At 36.3% G+C, this 19,369-nt stretch overlaps 1 protein-coding gene across 2 annotated transcripts; it reads left to right on the forward strand.

The window, feature by feature from the left end:
• The first annotated feature begins 595 nt into the window (after nt 1-595).
• Nucleotides 596-15,234, forward strand: LOC107805816 (CBS domain-containing protein CBSCBSPB3). Of its 2 annotated transcripts, XM_016629900.2 has the most exons (15): nt 644-1,070; nt 1,675-1,741; nt 3,758-3,926; nt 4,703-4,835; nt 5,613-5,783; nt 7,191-7,269; nt 7,362-7,475; nt 7,603-7,669; nt 9,446-9,551; nt 9,632-9,690; nt 11,184-11,290; nt 11,363-11,499; nt 12,678-12,760; nt 12,871-12,960; nt 14,617-15,234. In XM_016629900.2, exons 3-15 carry the CDS (start codon nt 3,852-3,854, stop codon nt 14,794-14,796), a joined length of 1,401 nt encoding a protein of 466 aa, XP_016485386.1. In that variant the 5' UTR covers nt 644-1,070; nt 1,675-1,741; nt 3,758-3,851; the 3' UTR covers nt 14,797-15,234. The 2 variants fall into 2 exon arrangements, with proteins under 2 accessions (XP_016485385.1, XP_016485386.1); XM_016629899.2 differs by lacking the exon at nt 1,675-1,741 and having other exon boundaries at nt 596-1,070.
• The last annotated feature ends 4,135 nt before the right edge of the window (nt 15,235-19,369 follow it).

The raw sequence follows: 19,369 nt of genomic DNA on the forward strand, positions 1-19,369 counted from the left end.
TCTAGTTGAAGATTTTGCAAAGTTTACTATTAAATAGTATATTTCTGTTGAAAGTTTTCAGATTCTTGTTTTGGTTAAAGTCTTAGGGTGGAAAAAAGGTTTCAAAAGCAAAACATAAAAAGAAAATATACCATATTTGTTTTGTAGAAATATTTCAATCATTCTTAAAAGATTGAACAAAAAAAGGAAAAAAAAAGTTTATGGCAAAGAGGCATTTCATGTCAAAGGTCTTCGTTACTTGAGGTTTATTTTAGAATACCGAACCCTCGATTTCCCTTTGTGGAAATTCAATCTTAAATATACAATTTAAATAAGGAATTTTTTTATAAAAGTAAAATCTTATTGGATTTATTCCTAAATATAAGGAATTTCTACAAGTTTGAAATTCTAAAAATTAGGAAAATAATTAAATGACTATTTTATCTAGTGAGAACTCTACTTTTAAAAGGTAAAAAAGGCGAACGATATTTGACATTCGTGCTTTTAATATAGTATAGATAGATAGATGGATAGATAATATAATATAGAATAAATAGATTTAGATAGTAACCAAAACCTAATTTTGTAAAAAAAGAGGACTAATAATTGCAAAGTTAAGAAAAAAGAAAAATAAAGAAAAGATGCTATCCAGGTCTGCGGGATCAGAAAAGCAAGAGCGCCGAGAGGGGAGAAAAAGAGAAGGGAGAGAGAGAGAGAGAGCAGAAGAGAGGGTTTGGGTTAGGCTCGACGCACAAGTCTTCCCTCCCTAAATTCCCCCATCCACCTCCCTAAACCTTACTCAATTCTTTAACAATCCAGAAACCTAATAATTCTTCTCTTTTTCTGCCTCTATTATTTACTTGTAGCCGATGCCTTGTTGCTTACTTTGAAATATTCCCAGAAAATCAAATAAATTATTATGTGTGTGTGTAGATTGGTGTTTTCGCAAAAATAAATATGAGTAGTCAAGTGCCTCCAGCGCCCAGGCGCAATAGTTTGGTACAGAAACGAAACATATCGACTGTCAAGAAATCTGTGAATCAATCCGAGAATGGTACTAGCCAGAACAAGCCCTCTTCTCCACCTCACTCGTAAGCCCTATTCTCTTTTTTCTCTGATTTTCATATAAAATTTTGGTTTATAGTTTAAAGCATATTGTGGAAGTCAAACCCTTTCGGTAGCGATTACAATATCTTTTGCTTTTTCTCTTTCGAACTTTCTTTGCACAGGTTATAACCTGCAACTTATCCATCAGATTTCTCTTCAGAGGTTTACACGCTGTAGCTTATCATCCATCTTTTTTTTTTTTTTTTTTTGTTTTCCAAGGATGAATCAATCTGAGAATGGAATTTTGGTTTATAGTTGAAAGCATATTGTGAAAGTCAAACCCTTTTGGTGGGGGATTACAATTTCTTTTGTCTTTCTCTTTCGTGCCAATCGGATGCAGAATAGTATATAAAGTTTAAGGATCAAGCTTTATTTGCTTGTCCATTCAGATTAATAATTGTTTTTGGTTATGTAAAATTGGTTCAGTTTTCTCTACGTGAATGGAATGATATGATCTACTTACTAATAGAGCGGTGTCTGCACTTAACGGATATACCTTTGAACCATAGTAACTGTTTTTATTTCAAAAACAGAATAGTGGTGTAGAGTTAGAATGTGAGATGTTGAAGTCAAACCTTCTTTCCGCAGGTTAGAAGCTGCAACTTATCCATCAGGTTTCTCTTCAGAGGGTTACAAGCTGTATCTTATCATCAGTGTATCTACTCTTTTTTATCCATTGACGAAACTGTTGTTGTAATCTTTTTTCCCTTCAATAGTTCATTAAATTGAGCATTTTGGCCTTTTGCAAATCCTTACAGTTATCTCCGGAAGGCACAGGGAGGATTTGTAGACGATGGAAAAATACTAGTCAACTCTATTCCTATTTCATGTTCCAAAAGTTTAATGCTTGTGCACATATATCTGAGTGATGTCAAGAAAAGGTACGAGAAATTCTGTGATGATTATTCCAGAAATAGGGGGAAAGTCTTGGATGGAGGGAGTATGTGAGCAAGATTACTAAATTTATCGAGAAAGGTATTGTTCAGAGTGAAAACTTAGAGCAAGATCAAAGAAAGTTGAGCTACGAGTGGCTCAGATTAAAGGATGGCCAATGACGAATACGATTTTAAGATTTTGGATGGAGAAGGGTTGGATGGTAACACTTTCTGGATTGACAAAAGCTCTATGAAGTCCAGAGTAGATTATCTGTACATGCTTAATTGGATTTTGGAGATTCCACCACTGTTATCCTTAGTCGTTTAGAGGTTCAACAATGGGCTGAAAAAACTAGACAAATTCCGGACAAGGTGAAAGTCAAGGAGCTAAATAGAATTCACTTCATGTTTGAGTTCCCTTCTAGAATTGTAGAGAGAATTAAAATGAGGAGTTGGGTTGTTAGCAGCAAGGAGTGTTGTCCTTAACAAACTTCAAAGAAGGGGGTTTTCAGTATACAATAGGTGTTTCCTTCTAGCAGTTCCCTGGACAGTAGCAGTCATGTATTTTTGGCATTGTTGCTATACCTGGCAGATCTGGTCTCTATTTGTAAACTATCTCGTGTTGGCTTCTATGATCATCGGCAATAGAAATAGAAATGAAGTCTTAATACTTACCAACTTGAAGCGCAGATTGTGCCCTTCGTCTCCCTTAGTTAGTGCTTTAATGTAGGCGTCAAGGTTCTAGGCGTGTGCATCTTCAACGATGGGCTGTCCTTAAGAGCGTTGCACCAGACAATAAAAAGTTGACAAAGTGATACATTAATAGTCAAGAAAATGCCATCACTGGATTTTTAGTGATTAAGAATAAGAAATTAGATATTTAGTATAAGAAAACTAACCAGTAACAACCTAAAACTACACCTTTTCATCTAAATCAGAAATATAATGTGGCTTTTCAACTTGATTGACATGATTTTCACTGCATATATATAGTTCTTAAAAGGGTAGAGTACTGCATATATATAGCTTAATTATAGTATTTCCATGCTCAAGTCTAAATAATTATTATTTGTGTTCATAGTTACATTTTCTTGCATTACATTTCTTATTTTTTTAATCTTTTCTTCGTTGGTGCTCTTCTTCGCTAAAGCCCACGCTTTAATCATGCTTTGCGCTTAAAGTCGCTACAGACTTTGGTGCTCTTTTTCGCTTTTTGCTTTTGAGTATTCTGGTTTGGAGTAAATTGGTTAATCCCATTGGATGTGAGGAAGCTAATAATATATTGGGAAGAGCAGAAGGTTGATAACGGGTGCAAAAGGATTTGGAAGACGATCCCCTCGTGCATCATTTGAACATAACTGTGTGGTCATAAGAAACGGTAGATGCTTTGAAGGAAGGGCTGACTATATTCCTTTTGTAAAGCTTAAATGTTTACAAAATCAATATTTTTTGGTGTACAAGCAGCAATTTTAGATAGCATGCCAGCGTTTTTGGACTCTCTTAGTCGATAGGGAAACAGTTCCTATATTTTGTACTTTCTCTAGTACCTTCTTGGTACTGATTTACTAATAATTTTTTTCCTGGTAAAAAAAATTAATATTACCTTTACATTTTAGAAAAAAAGTTTCATCAAATTCGAAAGAACTCTTTTGGTAACAAGACAGTTGTTTGGCTTGTCTGTAGGAGGGAATGGTATAATTAACATAACATTAGAGTGTTTCTGCACTTTTATGGTAATGTTTATGCATGGCGGTAGATGTTTTTATGCATCTAGATGCTGAGATGTGTGCGTTTAGGTCTGTTGCTGGGGAGAGAACAGTGAAGAAGCTGAGGTTATCGAAGGCGCTAACAATTCCGGAGGGGACCACCGTGTCTGAGGCATGTCGGCGGATGGCAGCGAGACGAGTTGATGCTGTTCTGCTAACTGACGCAAATGCCTTGCTCTCTGGCATAGTAACTGACAAGGTCTTCTGAAAATGATCATTTTCTTGCTCTCTTATTTTATTTTCTTATTTTATGTTTTTGCTTTTGTGTATTCAAATGTTCAGTTTACTGCTTTTTTAAAATGATTTAATTCTGGGGTTTATGTATCTCTGAAGACTTTAACACTAAAATGGTTGGTTCAGGAAGAAAGAAAATTTCCATTCTATATATTAGAGAGTGTTGTATAATTAACTTTTAATGAACTTGGTAGTGTTCAATGAGACCACAAATAGATAAGTAGACCAGGGAGGTTGTTATTGTTGTTTTTTCTTTTTTATATTTTTTTAGTAAAATAGACAAGAGTGGGTTGTTCTAGCGGTGAGCACCCTCCACTTCCAACCAAGAGGTTGTGAGTTCGAGTCATCCCAAGAGCAAGGTGGGGAGTTCTTGGAGGGAGGGAGCCGAGGGTCTATCGGAAACAGCCTCTCTACCCCAGGGTAGAGGTAAGGTCTGCGTACACACTACCCTCCCCAGACCCCACTAGTGGGATTATACTGGGTTGTTGTTGTTTGTTTATATTCTTTTAGTAATATTTTCTTTTAGATATGCTTATAGGTGGAGGGCCTTTACCAAAAGGCTATTCCTCCCTTATATATGAGTAGGCTTGGGAGTTGTTAGGCTTTAAAAATGAAGGGAAGTGACAACTCATAGGTAAACATATATGAAAGTAAAGCTAAAGAAACTTGTTGCAGCACTGGAAAATAGTTGTTTCTGGCTTACGTTGTTATTATTTTTAAAATTCGGATTTCTGTGTGTAGGATATTGCGACTAGGGTTATAGCTGAGGAGTTGAGGCCTGAGCAAACAATTATCTCGAAGGTCATGACCAGGAACCCTATTTTTGTGACTGCAGATTCATTGGCTATTGAAGCGCTTCAGAAGATGGTGCAAGGTGTCTTTCTTGACATTTTATACTCTGATTTCTCTCTCGCCATTAAGAAAGAAAAGGAATCAACAACTTTTCATACATCTAGGACTAATTTCATCGATGAATCATTCCAGAACTAATTTAGTGAGACTAGTATTGGCTTTTCTATGGGAGGCCATTCCTGTGACTAACATGAAAATTGTGAAGTTGCGGTTGGGACTGGCGAATGATGGGACATATAGCTTAAATTTACATAAGTTCGAAGCTGCTTGGTAGCAGTAAACTTTTAGTGTTGCAATGTAGGTGATAAAATGCCTGGTCAAGTTATTTTCCATTGCACACATTATGGAGAAATGCCACCCTTTTAATTATTAACACTACTATTAAGGTGATGGCAATTGTAACAATAGCAATTGATTATGTTTCTTTTTCTAGGATGAACAAAAAGCCCATGTTATCCCCTTAGTAGACTTCTCTTTTGTACTTAAGATACACGTTGAGCTGGTGTTATTAGAACTGTTAGATCCTACATCCAATGTTTAGTTGCAATCTCCACCTTGAAGTAATCTGATACAACAACATACAAAATCCCCACACGTGGGGTCTGGGAGGGTGTGGTGTACGTAAACCTTACCTTGTGAGAGGTAGAGAGGCTATTTCCGATAGACCCTCGGCTCAAGAAAAGCATTTTCAAAACTGGTTTGAGAAAACCACGAGTAAAAATTAATCTGAAGATATCTGATAAGAGACTTATTTCTTTATTCTTATTTTATTGTTGTCTTGTTTTGCTCGTTTCAACAGGTAAATTTCGTCATCTTCCTGTTGTGGAAAATGGTGAAGTTATAGCAATACTGGATATTACAAAATGCCTTTATGATGCAATATCAAGGATGGAGAAAGCTGCAGAACAGGGAAGTGCAATTGCTGCAGCTGTTGAAGGAGTTGAACGGCAGTGGGGAAATAACTTCTTGGGTTAGTTGTCTCCAAGCGACAATAGTGCTTCGTGGAAGTGCTAGTTGCTGCGATCATGTACCAAAAGTTAATTTTATGCATTGTCTCGTAGAAAAGCTCTGATTTCTGTATGTACAGTAATAATCTTTTTCATGCTTTCTTTTTATAGTGTGGTCCATTTTTCTTTTGACGTCTGTTAAAGAAAAGCCCTTCACAGGAAAAATCAACTCAAAGCTGAGAATACTCTATTTTACAGCTTTAGAATCAGTAATTATTGATGCTGCTAATATTGAATTTAAATTTTATTATCTTGGTTCACAAAAAAAAACCCCGAAAAGGGAAAAGGAAAAGACAACATGAAGTAGCTCCAACAGTATCATTAAAGGGAAAAAAAAAACATGAAGTAGCTGCAGCCTGCAAGTTGGACACCCCTTAAAGGGGGATGCTATGTCTTGGGGGAACAAGTCTGATATTTCATAGAAAGCTTATGAATAAGGGTGCACTCGAACAAAAGCACATTCTTGTAGCATGAACTGACACCACCTTCTTCCTCTCCCCAGTTTTCCCCTGTGATGTGCCAGCTCTGGCCAGAATCAGAAGTTGCATTATTGACTATTGGTGGTCATGGATGGGTTATTAGGCATCACTCTTGAGAGGCTTAGCTGAAAATTCTCCCTGCAACTAGAAGAATGCAAGGTTCGGGAGCATATCATACGGATTAGGATTAACAAGCTATCTTACACCCCTCCCATCCAACAACAACAATAACAACATAAAAAAAAAAAACCCCACCCAATCGGTGCTGTACGTGAGGGACAAGATTCTATTACTAATTACCTGCAAGAAATTAGCAGTTACTTGCACATATGTGAGGCTACAGTGTATCTCTGTTCAGATTTATTATTTATTGCAGGAGAGTTGCGAAGTATAGCCAAGGGATACTTGAGATAGTGCAATTCAGGAACACCTAGTATTTTTTAACTTTCTTTTTTCAATTTTATCCTTTTTTCATTATTAGAGTGGGCTAGAGATAGCCATTACATTGAACCACTATTTGGTAGAGTGTTTTGATTGATACATCAGTCTTAACTTCGGGTCTGCAACCAAATGCTATAATATCGATGTTTGTGATATGCTTTTTGTGGATTTGTTTGGCCTTACAAAGACCATTACTTATGAATGGAGTAGAGAGTGTGTTGTGTGTATGACTTTGAAACAAAGTTGATGAGTGTTTGTAGATGTGTATCCAAGTTTGCTTAGCTGACATGTTCTAGTGATATAAGATGTCTACACTTGATGCTTGGTCAATTTGCATTCCTCTCAATTTGTTGCTTGCAGCAGATTGTTCCTGATTACTTTAAGCTCCTAATAAACTTATACGTCTGGGGTTATGGTTAACCGTCTTATGGTTTCTGCACTCTGTTTCAGCTCCATCTGCATTCATAGAAACATTGAGGGAGCGGATGTTCAAGCCCTCTTTGTCAGCCATTGTTTCTGAAAATACTAAGTATAACTAACTTCCCTACTTCATCTTAAATTTGAGAAGAATGTGTTAAATTGACTTTGAGTACCTGAATTGGAACCTTGTTATGTCATCAGGGTGGCAATAGTATGCCCCTCAGATCCTGTGTATGTTGCTGCTAAGAAGATGCGAGAATTACGGGTCAACTCAGCTATAATTTCAGTTGGAAACAAAATTCAGGGGATATTGACGTATTTACTTTTTCCTCAACAAGCTTCAATTCTATGTACATTTAGTAATGTTATTATCTTCTCATGCCCAAGCCTTGGCGATTATGTAGTGCATAGCTAATAGATGCCTGCTGGTATTGTGATGCAGCTCAAAAGATATTCTTATGCGTGTTGTAGCACAAAATCTATCCCCTGAGCTGACACTGGTGGAAAAGGTTTTGTTTTCTCCTTATTTCTAGCCGTCTAATGAGAGTTCTAATATTTTTTGTTACTTCACTGTTTTTAAAAGCAAAAAGTGCCAAAAAAGAAAAGTGACAAAATCCATGAGCCTTAAAACGAAGAACGAGAAGTGAAGCACAAACTTGTTACCGAAAGCAAAATACTGCTGAATGTAGTAGATTCAGTACTTATAATAATCAAAGTGCAATTACAATTACTAATCTTAGTATCTAAATAATGATTTCAACAGGACCATCAAAAGACAACTTCAATCAGAAAAATGAAATTTTCATTTCCAATTAATCACCTCTGAAAATAATTAATTTGTTTCATCTTGCCAAGTTCACTTGATTGGGGAAGGTTGTATTGTGGCAGGGATGTGAAACATAAGGATCACGGTGAATTGCAGTTATGTCTCTTAGACAGTGTTGTAAAGAGTGTGAAGCGAGGAAAAGCGACAAGCCCCTTTTCGCTTAAAGCGAGAAGCGAAGCGCTCGCTTTTTTGAAGTGAAGCGGAATTTAAAAAAAAAAATTAAAATAAATATTGAAGCAAAAAAAAAAGGCAGTAAGAACTAAGAAGAACTGAAACAAAAAAGAAGGCAGTAAGTAAGAAAAACATTGGGCAGCATTTCGCTGCTATTTTGAGGCTGAAACAGTGGAAGAAGAAGAAGAAGAAGAGAATGAGAAAGAAGAACTGAAGGAAAAATAAAAAAATTTGGCAGCATTTCGCTGCTATTTTGAGGCTGAAACAGTGGAAGAAGAAGAAGAAGAAGAAGAAGCAGGAGGAGGAAGAGGAGGAGGAGGAGGAAGAAGAAATCACATACCTGGGCTTGAACTTAATGAAATTGAACTTGAAAAGTGCTGAAAATGGAAACCCTAGTCAGAAGAAATCACATACCTGGGCTTGAACTTAATGAAATTGAACTTGAAAAGTGCTGAAAATGGGAACCCTAGTCGCTGTTTTTCTCTGCTGCTAGATGATGTTTTGAAAAAAGACAGTTTTTTTATTTAATTAACGTTGGCGGCCACTTAATATAGTGAAGCGCTCGCTACTGTCGCTTCACGCTTCAGTTGCGCTTCTCGCTTTTTTGGCAGAAGCGCATGCTTCATATCACCTGCTACGCTTCACAACACAGAAGCGACCATGTGCCCGCCTCGCTTCGCTTCGCGCTTTAAGCGCTGAATCGAGCCCTTTTCACAACACTGCTCTTAGGTAAAGATGGGAGGGACAAGTCCCTAACTATTTTATTATTGTTAAAGCACCATAGGATGTATTTCGTTGTTAAATAGGTGACCTGATAGTTGAGGAAGTAACATGATGTTATTTGGTACTTATGTATATGGCTTGTTGGTGCATATTTTGAACATTAAGAGGATGCTGGATCTGAATTTGACTTATAATTCTTTAATTAACCCCAAACATCCTTCTCATGGAAGTTCTGAGGTGCTCATTCAGATTCATTACTGGCAGCTGAACTTGTTTTTGGAAGTTCCCTCATTGCTCCATCTACATGGTGGTCTTCATTGCTGGACTTTTTGAACAACTTATTTTCGTCTTTTACTTCTTTGACGTAATTAATAGGTCCTTTTATTCAAAACCCCAATTGTCGCATCCCTTCTCTCCTATTTCACAAGGTTCGTTTTGGTCTACACACCGAAATTGATAATATTTGAGATTATGCGGGATCACAAATGATCCTGTTTTTGCTCACTCTTTAGCCCCTATGTCTCTTGTCCAAGGAGAAAGCGTTTTGACTAAGTCATATTTATAGGTAATGACACCAAGCCCTGAATGCGCAACATTAGAGACAACAATACTTGAGGCTCTGCATATAATGCATGATGGGAAGTTTCTGCACCTTCCTGTTCTAGATAGAGGTGAGCTTTTGCTTCTTGACATTCTGATTTTAATAGTGAAAAGTGGTTTCCACTATCAAGTTTAATATATATTTTTGCAGATGGATGTGCCGTCGCCTGCATAGACGTGTTGCAGATAACTCATGCAGCTATATCTATGGTAAACTTCCAATTGCTTCTTATGTTATATGTCTGGAAAGTGGTGACATATGAAATCCTTGTTTGAACTAGATGGAAGATAGGAAATGATTCTAGTCATGATATGGGCCTCTTTTGCATGTATCGTTTTGTACTATGCTGCTTTGATACGGATGTGCACACGGGAACAGATCTAGAAGTCGGATTTGTCATCACCTAAATTAAATCTTAGGTTCGCGGATACGGTTAGGAGTATGGGTAAGGGTGTCAAGATATACTAAACAAATGTATATTACGACATTTATAAGTATATTTTTTGCCAATTAATTGAAATTATTAAATTAAAGCTAGTATGATTAAATTCTTTCTAGTGCTTCATTGTGAACATATATAGACACAAACTCAAAATCAAACCAAATACCCTATCAACCTATACTCAGCCACAATCGTAGTAAAAGCACCCAAGTTAGGTTGATTAAATTTAGTGGGGATCCGATACCCACACCCAAATCATGTCAGGACGATACGATTCCCGCAAGGATTTTGATTAATCTTTGCAACATAGATTTTTGCATTGATCAATTTTTTTAAGACTTAAATAAATAAAAAGGTGTGTATGTGCAAAGCCTATTTCCTTGGTGAATTGTCACTCTCTATTTTTTGTGTTATTTTTTTTTTTTGAATAACCGAGAAATCCCTCTGGGCTGACCCTTAGGATCAACCGCAACCTTCGAAACTTGGGGTAATGGGCCCATCCGTCTACCCTTCTTCACTTAAATACCAGACTTTATTCACATGGCGAAGGCCTCGAACCTATGACCTAAGTCACAAGTCCCTCAACCTTTGTTACTTGAACTTAGCCTTGCAGGCCACTCCTTGCTTTATTTTTATCAACTAGTAACCAAACACTGCTTCAACCTGTTTGTTTATTTCTTCATGAGCTGTCTAAGCGATTCCTTAACATTATCAGCACCAGTTAATTTAGTTAAAACAGAGAAGCCCTATCTAAGCTGCAAGTTTGATATAGCAATCCCATCAAACGCATTTGAAAGACTGCTTCAGGAAGTGGCTATTCCCCTGAGACCAATTGTTTCAGGTTTAATATGGTGGGCATGCAGATTGGTATGCAATTATATTGATGTTCTATATTAGCGTGTTTCATTGGTTGCTGATCCTAAAAGTTCTAATTTTTGTAAAACCTATCGTGGTTATATAGGTTATATTTTCTACATTAGGCTCCTATTCTAGAATGTATCAACTCTACGGAGGGCTCTATTTTGAAGTGGGAGAAGCACACTTGCTGTATTTTTTTTCCAATGTTTCTAAATATATGGTTGTTGTTTCTGAAAAGCGAGTTAATCAGAGTCCAGATTTACATGAAAATTGGTCAAACCTTCAAATAAAGCCTCAGTAAATGAATTAGGACTTGCATCTATGAGGACATAATGTACCATAGTTTTTTGAGGAAGGAGTGCAATACCGAGCATGTTGTCTTAAATTTGCTGTTTCCCTAAGGTGGAGAGCAGCTCTGGTGCTGTCAATGAAGTGGCCAATACTGTGATGCAGAAGTTTTGGGATTCGGCACTTAACCTGGAGCCACCAGACGATTTTGATACGCTCAGGTACTTTTGCTTCCTACATGGTGTTGCTTTCATGACTCTGGGCATATAAAAACTAATTTGCTTATCATACAGTGAGATGTCTATGTCTCAATTGATGATGTCAGAAGGGACAGAAGCTGGAAAATCTGGATATCCATCTTTGGGTCTTGGAAATACATTTGCTTTTAAATTTGAGGACCTTAAAGGTCGTGTCCACAGATTTAGTTTTGGTGAGTGCTGTATAGACTTCATTACATTGTGCACTAGGAACGTTAGTCAACATTTTGTAGAGGAAGGCTGTATCGTTGAACTTAATTGATTTTCCTTCACAAGTAGATATACTCCATCCTTTTCAGTTTGTCTTATATTTCTTTTTAGTTTGTTTAAAAAAGAATACCTCATTTTTATATTTAGTAACTCTTAAATCCCAACATACCCATTTTTGTTGTGAACAATTGCTTTTTGCAATATATAATGCTTTCACTTTTATAAAGCTGAGTTGCTATGGAACTCATTTAGATATCTTCCAGCAACTGCATTTAATACTCCCTCCGTTCCAATTTGTATGGCATTGACTCGGCATGAAAAAAAAGAAAGAAGACTTTTGAAACTTGTGGTCTTAAATATGTATGTTTGTGTGCCTATAAGATTTTTGAAACATGTGATCTTAAACATGCCATCACAATTTGTGTAGTTATAAAATCTTCTCATTAAGGGTTGAGAAGTTTAAAGTTGAATAATAAGCAAATAATACCACAAAAATTGGAATGAAGGGATCAATATTTGAAGTTTCCATTTTATCATGAGAGTATCATATCCCTTTCCATTGGAGAATGTAGTCTGTGCTTAATTGCAGGAGTCTAAAAGGAGAATTTCTTATGTTTCAATGTTTTGATGAAGTTCGTATTAAAAGCATAAGGAGTCTGACTAAGCCTTGAAGTGCAGGCTGAAGAAACTGGAACTTCAATTAAACTTAAAGGGCTGTAATTTTTGGTTGAACAAGACACGAGTTTCCATGGATATGATTAAAATAAGTGTCTGATGGGAGAAAAGGTTTTATGTTGGTAATGTTGCAATTTTTAAAAGCTTCTAAAAAGCTAATATTGGCAACTTGAAAACCTAAAACGAGTTTTGCCCTATGATATTGACTGGAATCCTGCCATTGAGTAATCTTCTCTTGTTTAGGGTTGTGCTTTTACAACTACACTGCAGGATTCAAGGTGGCTTAATGAGGTGGATTGTTTTCTAAAATTTTAACTTTCCAGTAACGTAAATTTAGTTATAAGAAGCAACACCAAAGCTTTTACTGCATAGGAATTCCCCCTACAGTCTTTAGAGGTTCTATTCATGCACTAATTTAACTTAATTCTTAGAGCATGCATCTGACCCTCTGCTTTTTCTTTCTCAGGCTCAGAGAATTTAGTGGAGCTTGTTACTGTGGTTATGCAAAGGTTAGGTGCAGTAGATGAACAAAATCGTCCTCAACTTTTGGTAGGTGTAAATGAAAATCGTTTTTCCGCCTTGATGAATTTACCTTCTGCTCTTCATGTGGTAAATGAATAGATGAAGATGGTATGAACTTTTTTCTATCCTTATTGCAGTATGAAGATGATGAAGGCGATAAAGTTCTGCTGACAACTGATAGTGATCTTGTTGGTGCAGTTAACCACGCCAGATCAGTGGGACTAAAGGTATGGAGATGCCCCTTGTTATGTCGAAAACATAGACAGCCCCCTAAAGTTGGCACTAATTTTTATTTGGACACCTCTACTGACCCTTGTACCTAGTAGACACTCCAACACTCACCAAAATGTACCTATTAAACATAAAGCGCTGACATGGCATAAAGAGTGATTCTCACTACATTTAGGCGCGTGAATGTTTACATTTTGCTGACATTGCTAAAAAATTAGCAATTCTGCCCCTCTCACACATCTTGTTCATCTGTCTTCTTTCTCCTTTCTCTCCATCTCCATCTACCATTTTGGTCACCATCCTACTAGTTATTTTCTTATTTATTAATCCTCATCGGGGTTTTAAATAAAACAAATTCCATCAGTTTTTCTCCGCCAAAGTTTCTAATTCTGCCCACCCCATTATGAATATCCCCTTTCTGGTGATTTTTCTGATGATGCTCGTTTGCATACATCAGATTCTGGTTTGTTGCAGAGTTCTCTTTCTGCTCCTTATAAGAAGGAAACCGACAACCACAAAGACTATCATGATCCAAAAAATATAAATCGTCGTATAAATCATCAAAACAGTGAAAGAACGAGAAAGAAACGACATAGTAATCTGGAGGAACCAAAGAATGCACACGTTAGCTTTTGCACCCAAGAATGCAAAGGGAAATGGATCTGCTATATATGGAGTAAACATATACTATGCAAGATTGTTCTGTTAAGATGTTCTAGTATGGAGTAAAATACTCTGCCAAATAAACCCAGCGCCTTATTAGATCTTCTACTGCCTGTTCTGTTTCTGTTTCTACTTCCCGGCAGCTTTGAAGAGGAAGAGGTCGGCAAGATTTGATATTCCGATCTCTAACGTCTTTGTTGTACTAGACTCATAGCTATTATGTTTATTTCAACAGAAGATGGATGAAGAAGAAAACAAAGAAAAGCCCAAAAAAAATGGAGAAGAAAAAGAACGATGAAAACGACGAACGGAGGGGGGACGTTCGTCGAGAGGATTATCAGAAAAGAATTTTTTTATTTTATGGCTAAAACGCCTTTTTTCTTTCTTTTTCAAATTTATTTGTTTGCTTTTATTATTTTACACTTGGCGTCCATTAATTGGTTCGTTTTTTCATGTCAGCAGAGTAAAAATCATGCCCTACTTTTTTAACAAAGAATGTGGCTCAGGTGTTCAATAGGTACACTGTAGTTTGTTGGAATGTCTAATAGGTACAAGTTCAAGGGTCAGTTGAGGTGTCCAAATGAAAATAAGTGCCAATTTTAGGGGGCTGTCTATGTGGTTGGCCTATGTTTTTCCTATTGCATCGACTTCCATTAAGTTATGGTTGTCAAAATTGCGGGAGATCTTGTGTCACGAGCAACTGCTTCCCCTTGTTAATGAAGTTGTAATCATATTCCAGAGAGAATTTTGTTAATAGTCGGATTAGGCAGAGAAATGGATTGTCATGTGAATAATTTTAATACCAACTCGTATATAATTAACAAGTGTTTTGATTTTCTCGAAATTTTTTGTTTCTCTTTTAGCATCAAAACTCTGATGATGACCAAAATTCCCTCGGGCATCTATTTCTGTCAGTGGATGTATACAGGCTTTGTGGACAGTTTGGTCATAGCATTCTTATTTTCATGACTGCTACATTTCTTTTGCAGGCCTTAAGATTGCATCTAGACTACTATGATGTAAACCAAGAAAAATCAGCGCCAGAATTGAGTACTACCTCTGTCGAGAAAGATGGATGGATTTCACTGCACATGGGGATTTTTGCCGGCGCTGTTGTGCTAACAAGTGTTGGTGTATTTGCCTACTTGAAGCGCACCAATACATGGTAAGCCAATTTTTAAGGATTCTATTCTGCTGGAAAAGCTATAGATCATGCAGACTGATGTGTGAAGTTCCGAAATTTTGCTGTCGGCAATATGAACACTTCTATTAGTAGAGAAGGGCAGTGTTTGAAGTGATCCAAACATGCTGATATAAGAGTAGCTACAATCCTTCTCCCTAATGCCAACTGCTTGGGAAAAAGGGTGGAAAAAACGAAAAGAAAAGGGAACTTGAGGAGAATTCGTCAGTCTTAAGTTGCAGCAACATTATTCTCGTTGATATGATACGTGTTATTTATGGTCAATTACTGCTGGAAATTGGAGTTTTTCCTTGTAAAATCAGTGAATTTAGGTCTTTTTAGTAGTACTGGAGTCATCCAAAGTTTGAGGGGATGCCTCATAACTCGAATACTGTAAATCATTTAATAGCATGCGTCTTGGTGCTAATCTTCTTTATTTAACACTAGTATTTTTTAATTTAGTAAACAAGAATTTGCATTCAGTACGAAATCTGGTATATAAAAAAAATAGAAAAAGAAAAAAGTTAGGGCAACTATCAATGGCGCAAAACCTTGTTAAGAAAACTACCAATTGCGCCTCTTTACATTATATCAATCTGCTGCTGACCTATAAAATGCAAATATTTTATAACAAAAAATTATTCAAGTCAGGGTCGTAAGATGCAAAAAGGAAAGCTAGATACTATTTTTTAATGGAGTATCTATCATCTACTAGAACAAAATTGTGAAGCCAGAAGTTGATTGCCCACAAACTCTTTCTTACAACTTCTGTCTACATTTGTTTAGGTTGCATCATCAGAGATTTCAGACACTAGAGATCTTGAAGGGTTAAGATCTCGAGTATATAGATAAAATATTAGGGTTGAAAGGTATATAACATATATTGAACACCCTTTGTCGCGGATATTTTTTTTACTTCTTTCAAGTTTGAAGAATCCTTGGAAAAATTTCTGGCTTCGCCGCTGGTTTGAATCCAAACCGTAGAAGTTGGTCTCGAGGAAAAAGTTATAGTGAAATGACTACTATGATAGAGCAGATGAAGCATTTCAGCCACAAGTATGACGAAATCCATGAAAGAAAAAAATTAAGATTTATTATGAAGAACTGCAAAAGACATCTAGTCGGGTAGATTGTAGTCTTGGGTCCTTTAATTAAAAGGGACGTCTGAATCTTTAAACTAGAAAATGAACAACAAGTTTTAAATCCTCTTTTAGGATTAAGGTTAATTATAAGTTAATGATGAAGCAATTTCTTTAAAGAATAAAAAAGAGCTCATCCCATCTCTATGGCTATTATTTTTTAAAAGTGGAGCTTGCTGTTCTTTTTCTTTCTTCTCCAAAGCTGAAATATCGATTTCTCTAGTATTATTTTCCAAATCTTCTCCAAATTTTATTCTGTAATTTCCTTCCTTGACAAGCGTGGAGTAGAAATGGAAAACAATCCACAATTGTATAAATGTCAATCACGAAAACAAGCTGCACTTAAAACGAGATCGTGGTCATGTAGGTTGACCCAAAAATGCCTAAGCAGGCTAAAAGGAAATTCGGGAGATTAACAAAAAATAGAAAATCATGTTGAAAATTTACGTGGATTGTGTTGTTATTAATTATTTTTAAGTTCTTTGTTATCGGTTCTGGTGATAAATGCTACATTTTAAAACACTTACTATGCTAACATGTATCAGTCCTCTAACAAGAGTGGGTTGCTCTAGTAGTGAGCACCTCCACTTCCAACCAAGAGGTTGTGAGTTCGAGTCACCCCAAGAGCAAGGTGGGGAGTTCTTGGAGGGAAGGATGCCGAGGGTCATTTGGAAATAACCTCTCTACCCTAGGGTAGGGGTAAGGTCTGCGTACACACTACCCTCCCCAGACCCCACTAGTGAAATTATACTGGGTTGTTGTTGTTGCTGTTGTATCAGTCCTCTTATAGCATGTTTGGAAAGTCACATAGGAATTGAATATATGTGCAATATATAACACAAGTTTGCATGTTTGTTTGGGAGGAAAAGACTTTGGTAGTCCCTAAAATATGCCTATAGGAGTAATTTTTATCCCCTTATCTGTATCACTAAATATAAAATATCCCTTATTTTTATGAAAGTGGACAACTATGGTCTAACCCTTAACAGGGTTTATAAAACTAACGGAAAAAGCTTCAAATAGTGTTAAAAATAATGCTGTTAAACTAAAGGTGAGGAAAATTGAAAACATATACGCGGGAGAAGGGAAAATCCCTAATTCCTTTTCTTTGTTTTGGCACCAACAGCGTTCTTTCAATTACCTTTCTTTACTTTGGCGCCAAAATTATTCTTGTAAAATCAAAGATTTGCCATTGTCGATCTTTATTCTCCATCACCAGTCATGTATATCAAGAGGAATGGTGCAATAGAAGCACGCCCATCTTATGGTGATTTACCAACTAGTTTGCAGAATCTTTTCTTTATAAGTTTTGACCTTAATTCTTATTTTTGTTTGTTAATTTGTATCAAAGTAGGCTAAATTTGGGTACTTTATATTGTTTCTTATCTTATTTCTACATAGGAAAACTAAATCTTGTTAGATTATAAGTTGCATTTTTATTTTGTTTCTGATTGCCTTTAAACAAGTTTAATTAGAACTTCTTTGCTTATTAGATTTGAGTTCCTTTTGTATTCAGTTCTGCTATCTTCAGATTATTTTGGTTTGAAACTCCTATTAAAAATATGATTTTAATTGTTGCAGGCTCTGTAATTGAGGCGTCATGTTTCAGCATTAAGGTATATCATGGGGGTTAATGAAGCATCAGCTAACTAAACACTATGTTGGGCCTATGGTCGACTACTTTGACTATGTGAAACCAACAGATATTAATATGACAGAGTTGAGGAAGATGGCCGAGATTTGTGGTTACGTCAATGATTCAGTGATATTCTGGCACAAATGTGGTAAGTTTGGTAACATATTGAGACTATTATCAACTGAAGTTGAAGTTAGCAGAATCGCTACATCGATTCCCCAAGATAATATAGTTGAGATATATTTTGAGCATCTGGACTATTACTTTGAAATGGCATAGATAGAACCTGAGAATGAAGGTCAAACAATCAACATTCAAAATATGCAACAAACTATTGGAATTACTGAGAAAATGGCTGAAACGTCAAACTCGTCTAGTTGTGATGAGTTTGAGGATTCTGAAAATGAAATATCAGATTTCAACCCAATGCTTGATAAGCGAGTTACTGGAAAACAACCTGTTGAAGGTGGTAGAGAGCTTATTAGTGCCGAGGTTCAAAAGAAGCTGTCAAATGAAGAAGGGGATTCTGATTGCGTGAATTCATCGGACACTTTAAGCTTGGACAATGGGAGTTTTGATTTTCCTAAGTACAATCCTAAAACTGATGAGAAGAGTCCAATACTTGCTCTTGAATATACATTTGGAAACAAAAATGAGTCTAAATTTGCTGTGGAAACTCATGAAATAAAAGCTGGAAAGTATATCAAGTGGCGCAAAAATGACAAGATAAGAATAAGAGGTAAGTGCATACACTCGACTTATAAGTGGGAAATTATGGCATCAAGAATGCACAGGGACAAAGGGATTTCAAATAAAAACTTACAATCCTAAGCATAGTTGTAAAAATTGGCATCACCGTTATAAGACGATCACATCTTCTTTTATTGCGAGGAGATATCTGGATACCATCAGTTCAAACAGGGATTTGAAAGTTTCTAAATTCAGGGACACAGTCAGTCAGAAACTTAAAGCTCATGTTAGTTTACCTCAAGCTAGAAGGGCTAAAAGAAAGGCCGTTGCATTGCTTGATGGTGATACTAAAGATCAATTTGCTATGTTGTGGGACTACATCGATGAGCCTGAAAGGACAAATCCAGGTAGTTTGATTCATGTGAAATTAACATAAAATGAAATGGCTAACAAACCGGATTTATTTCAGAGAATTTATATATGCTTTGGTGCTTGCAAGGAAGGCTTCAAGGCCGGTTGTAGAAAGATAGTTGGTGTAGATGGTTGTTGGTTAAAGGGCGCGATGTACGGAACTCAATTGTTAACGGCAGTTGGACTTGATGCTAATAATAACATATTCCCAATCGCATACGCAGTTGTTGAAAAAGAAACACGGGATACATGGTTGGATGTTGTTCGAATTACTTTGATGCTGTTTTGGGATGGTGTTCCAGTCACTATTGCTGCTATTGTTCTTTTTGGAAGCTAAACAGAATATGTAATTGCTGAAACTATTGAAGACTTTTTGCTGAAATTAGATGTTGTTGAAGACTTTTTGCTGCTATTTCTGGTTTCCAAGTATGGTTGATCAAGTTCTATTCCTATTTTTCTGAATTGCTATTAATATTTGATGTATTAAATTCTATGATTTTGATTCATGTACCTACTGCAAATCACTATGCTCTCCCTTTTGGGAAGAAAATTTAATGTGTTTAAGACTCTTTTACCCATGTATTTAAAGCCATGATTTCTAAATATTCTACATACTGATATTTTGTGATGATCCTTGAAAGTAATGAAATGAAAGTATGAAATATGAAATGCGGCCATCGTGTCAA

This window comes from Nicotiana tabacum, chromosome 14, assembly GCF_000715075.1.
Source record: "Nicotiana tabacum cultivar K326 chromosome 14, ASM71507v2, whole genome shotgun sequence".
Taxonomy (NCBI): Eukaryota; Viridiplantae; Streptophyta; class Magnoliopsida; order Solanales; family Solanaceae; genus Nicotiana; species Nicotiana tabacum.

Excerpts from the sequence above, each read along its gene's own strand:
- LOC107805816 (XM_016629899.2), top strand. The coding sequence starts at position 937 with ATGAGTAGTCAAGTGCCTCCAGCGCCCAGGCGCAATAGTTTGGTACAG. Across the intron at positions 5,784-7,190 it reads GTGGGGAAATAACTTCTTGG|CTCCATCTGCATTCATAGAA; the intron begins GTTAGTTGTCTC and ends ACTCTGTTTCAG. Across the intron at positions 7,476-7,602 it reads AAAATTCAGGGGATATTGAC|CTCAAAAGATATTCTTATGC; the intron begins GTATTTACTTTT and ends ATTGTGATGCAG.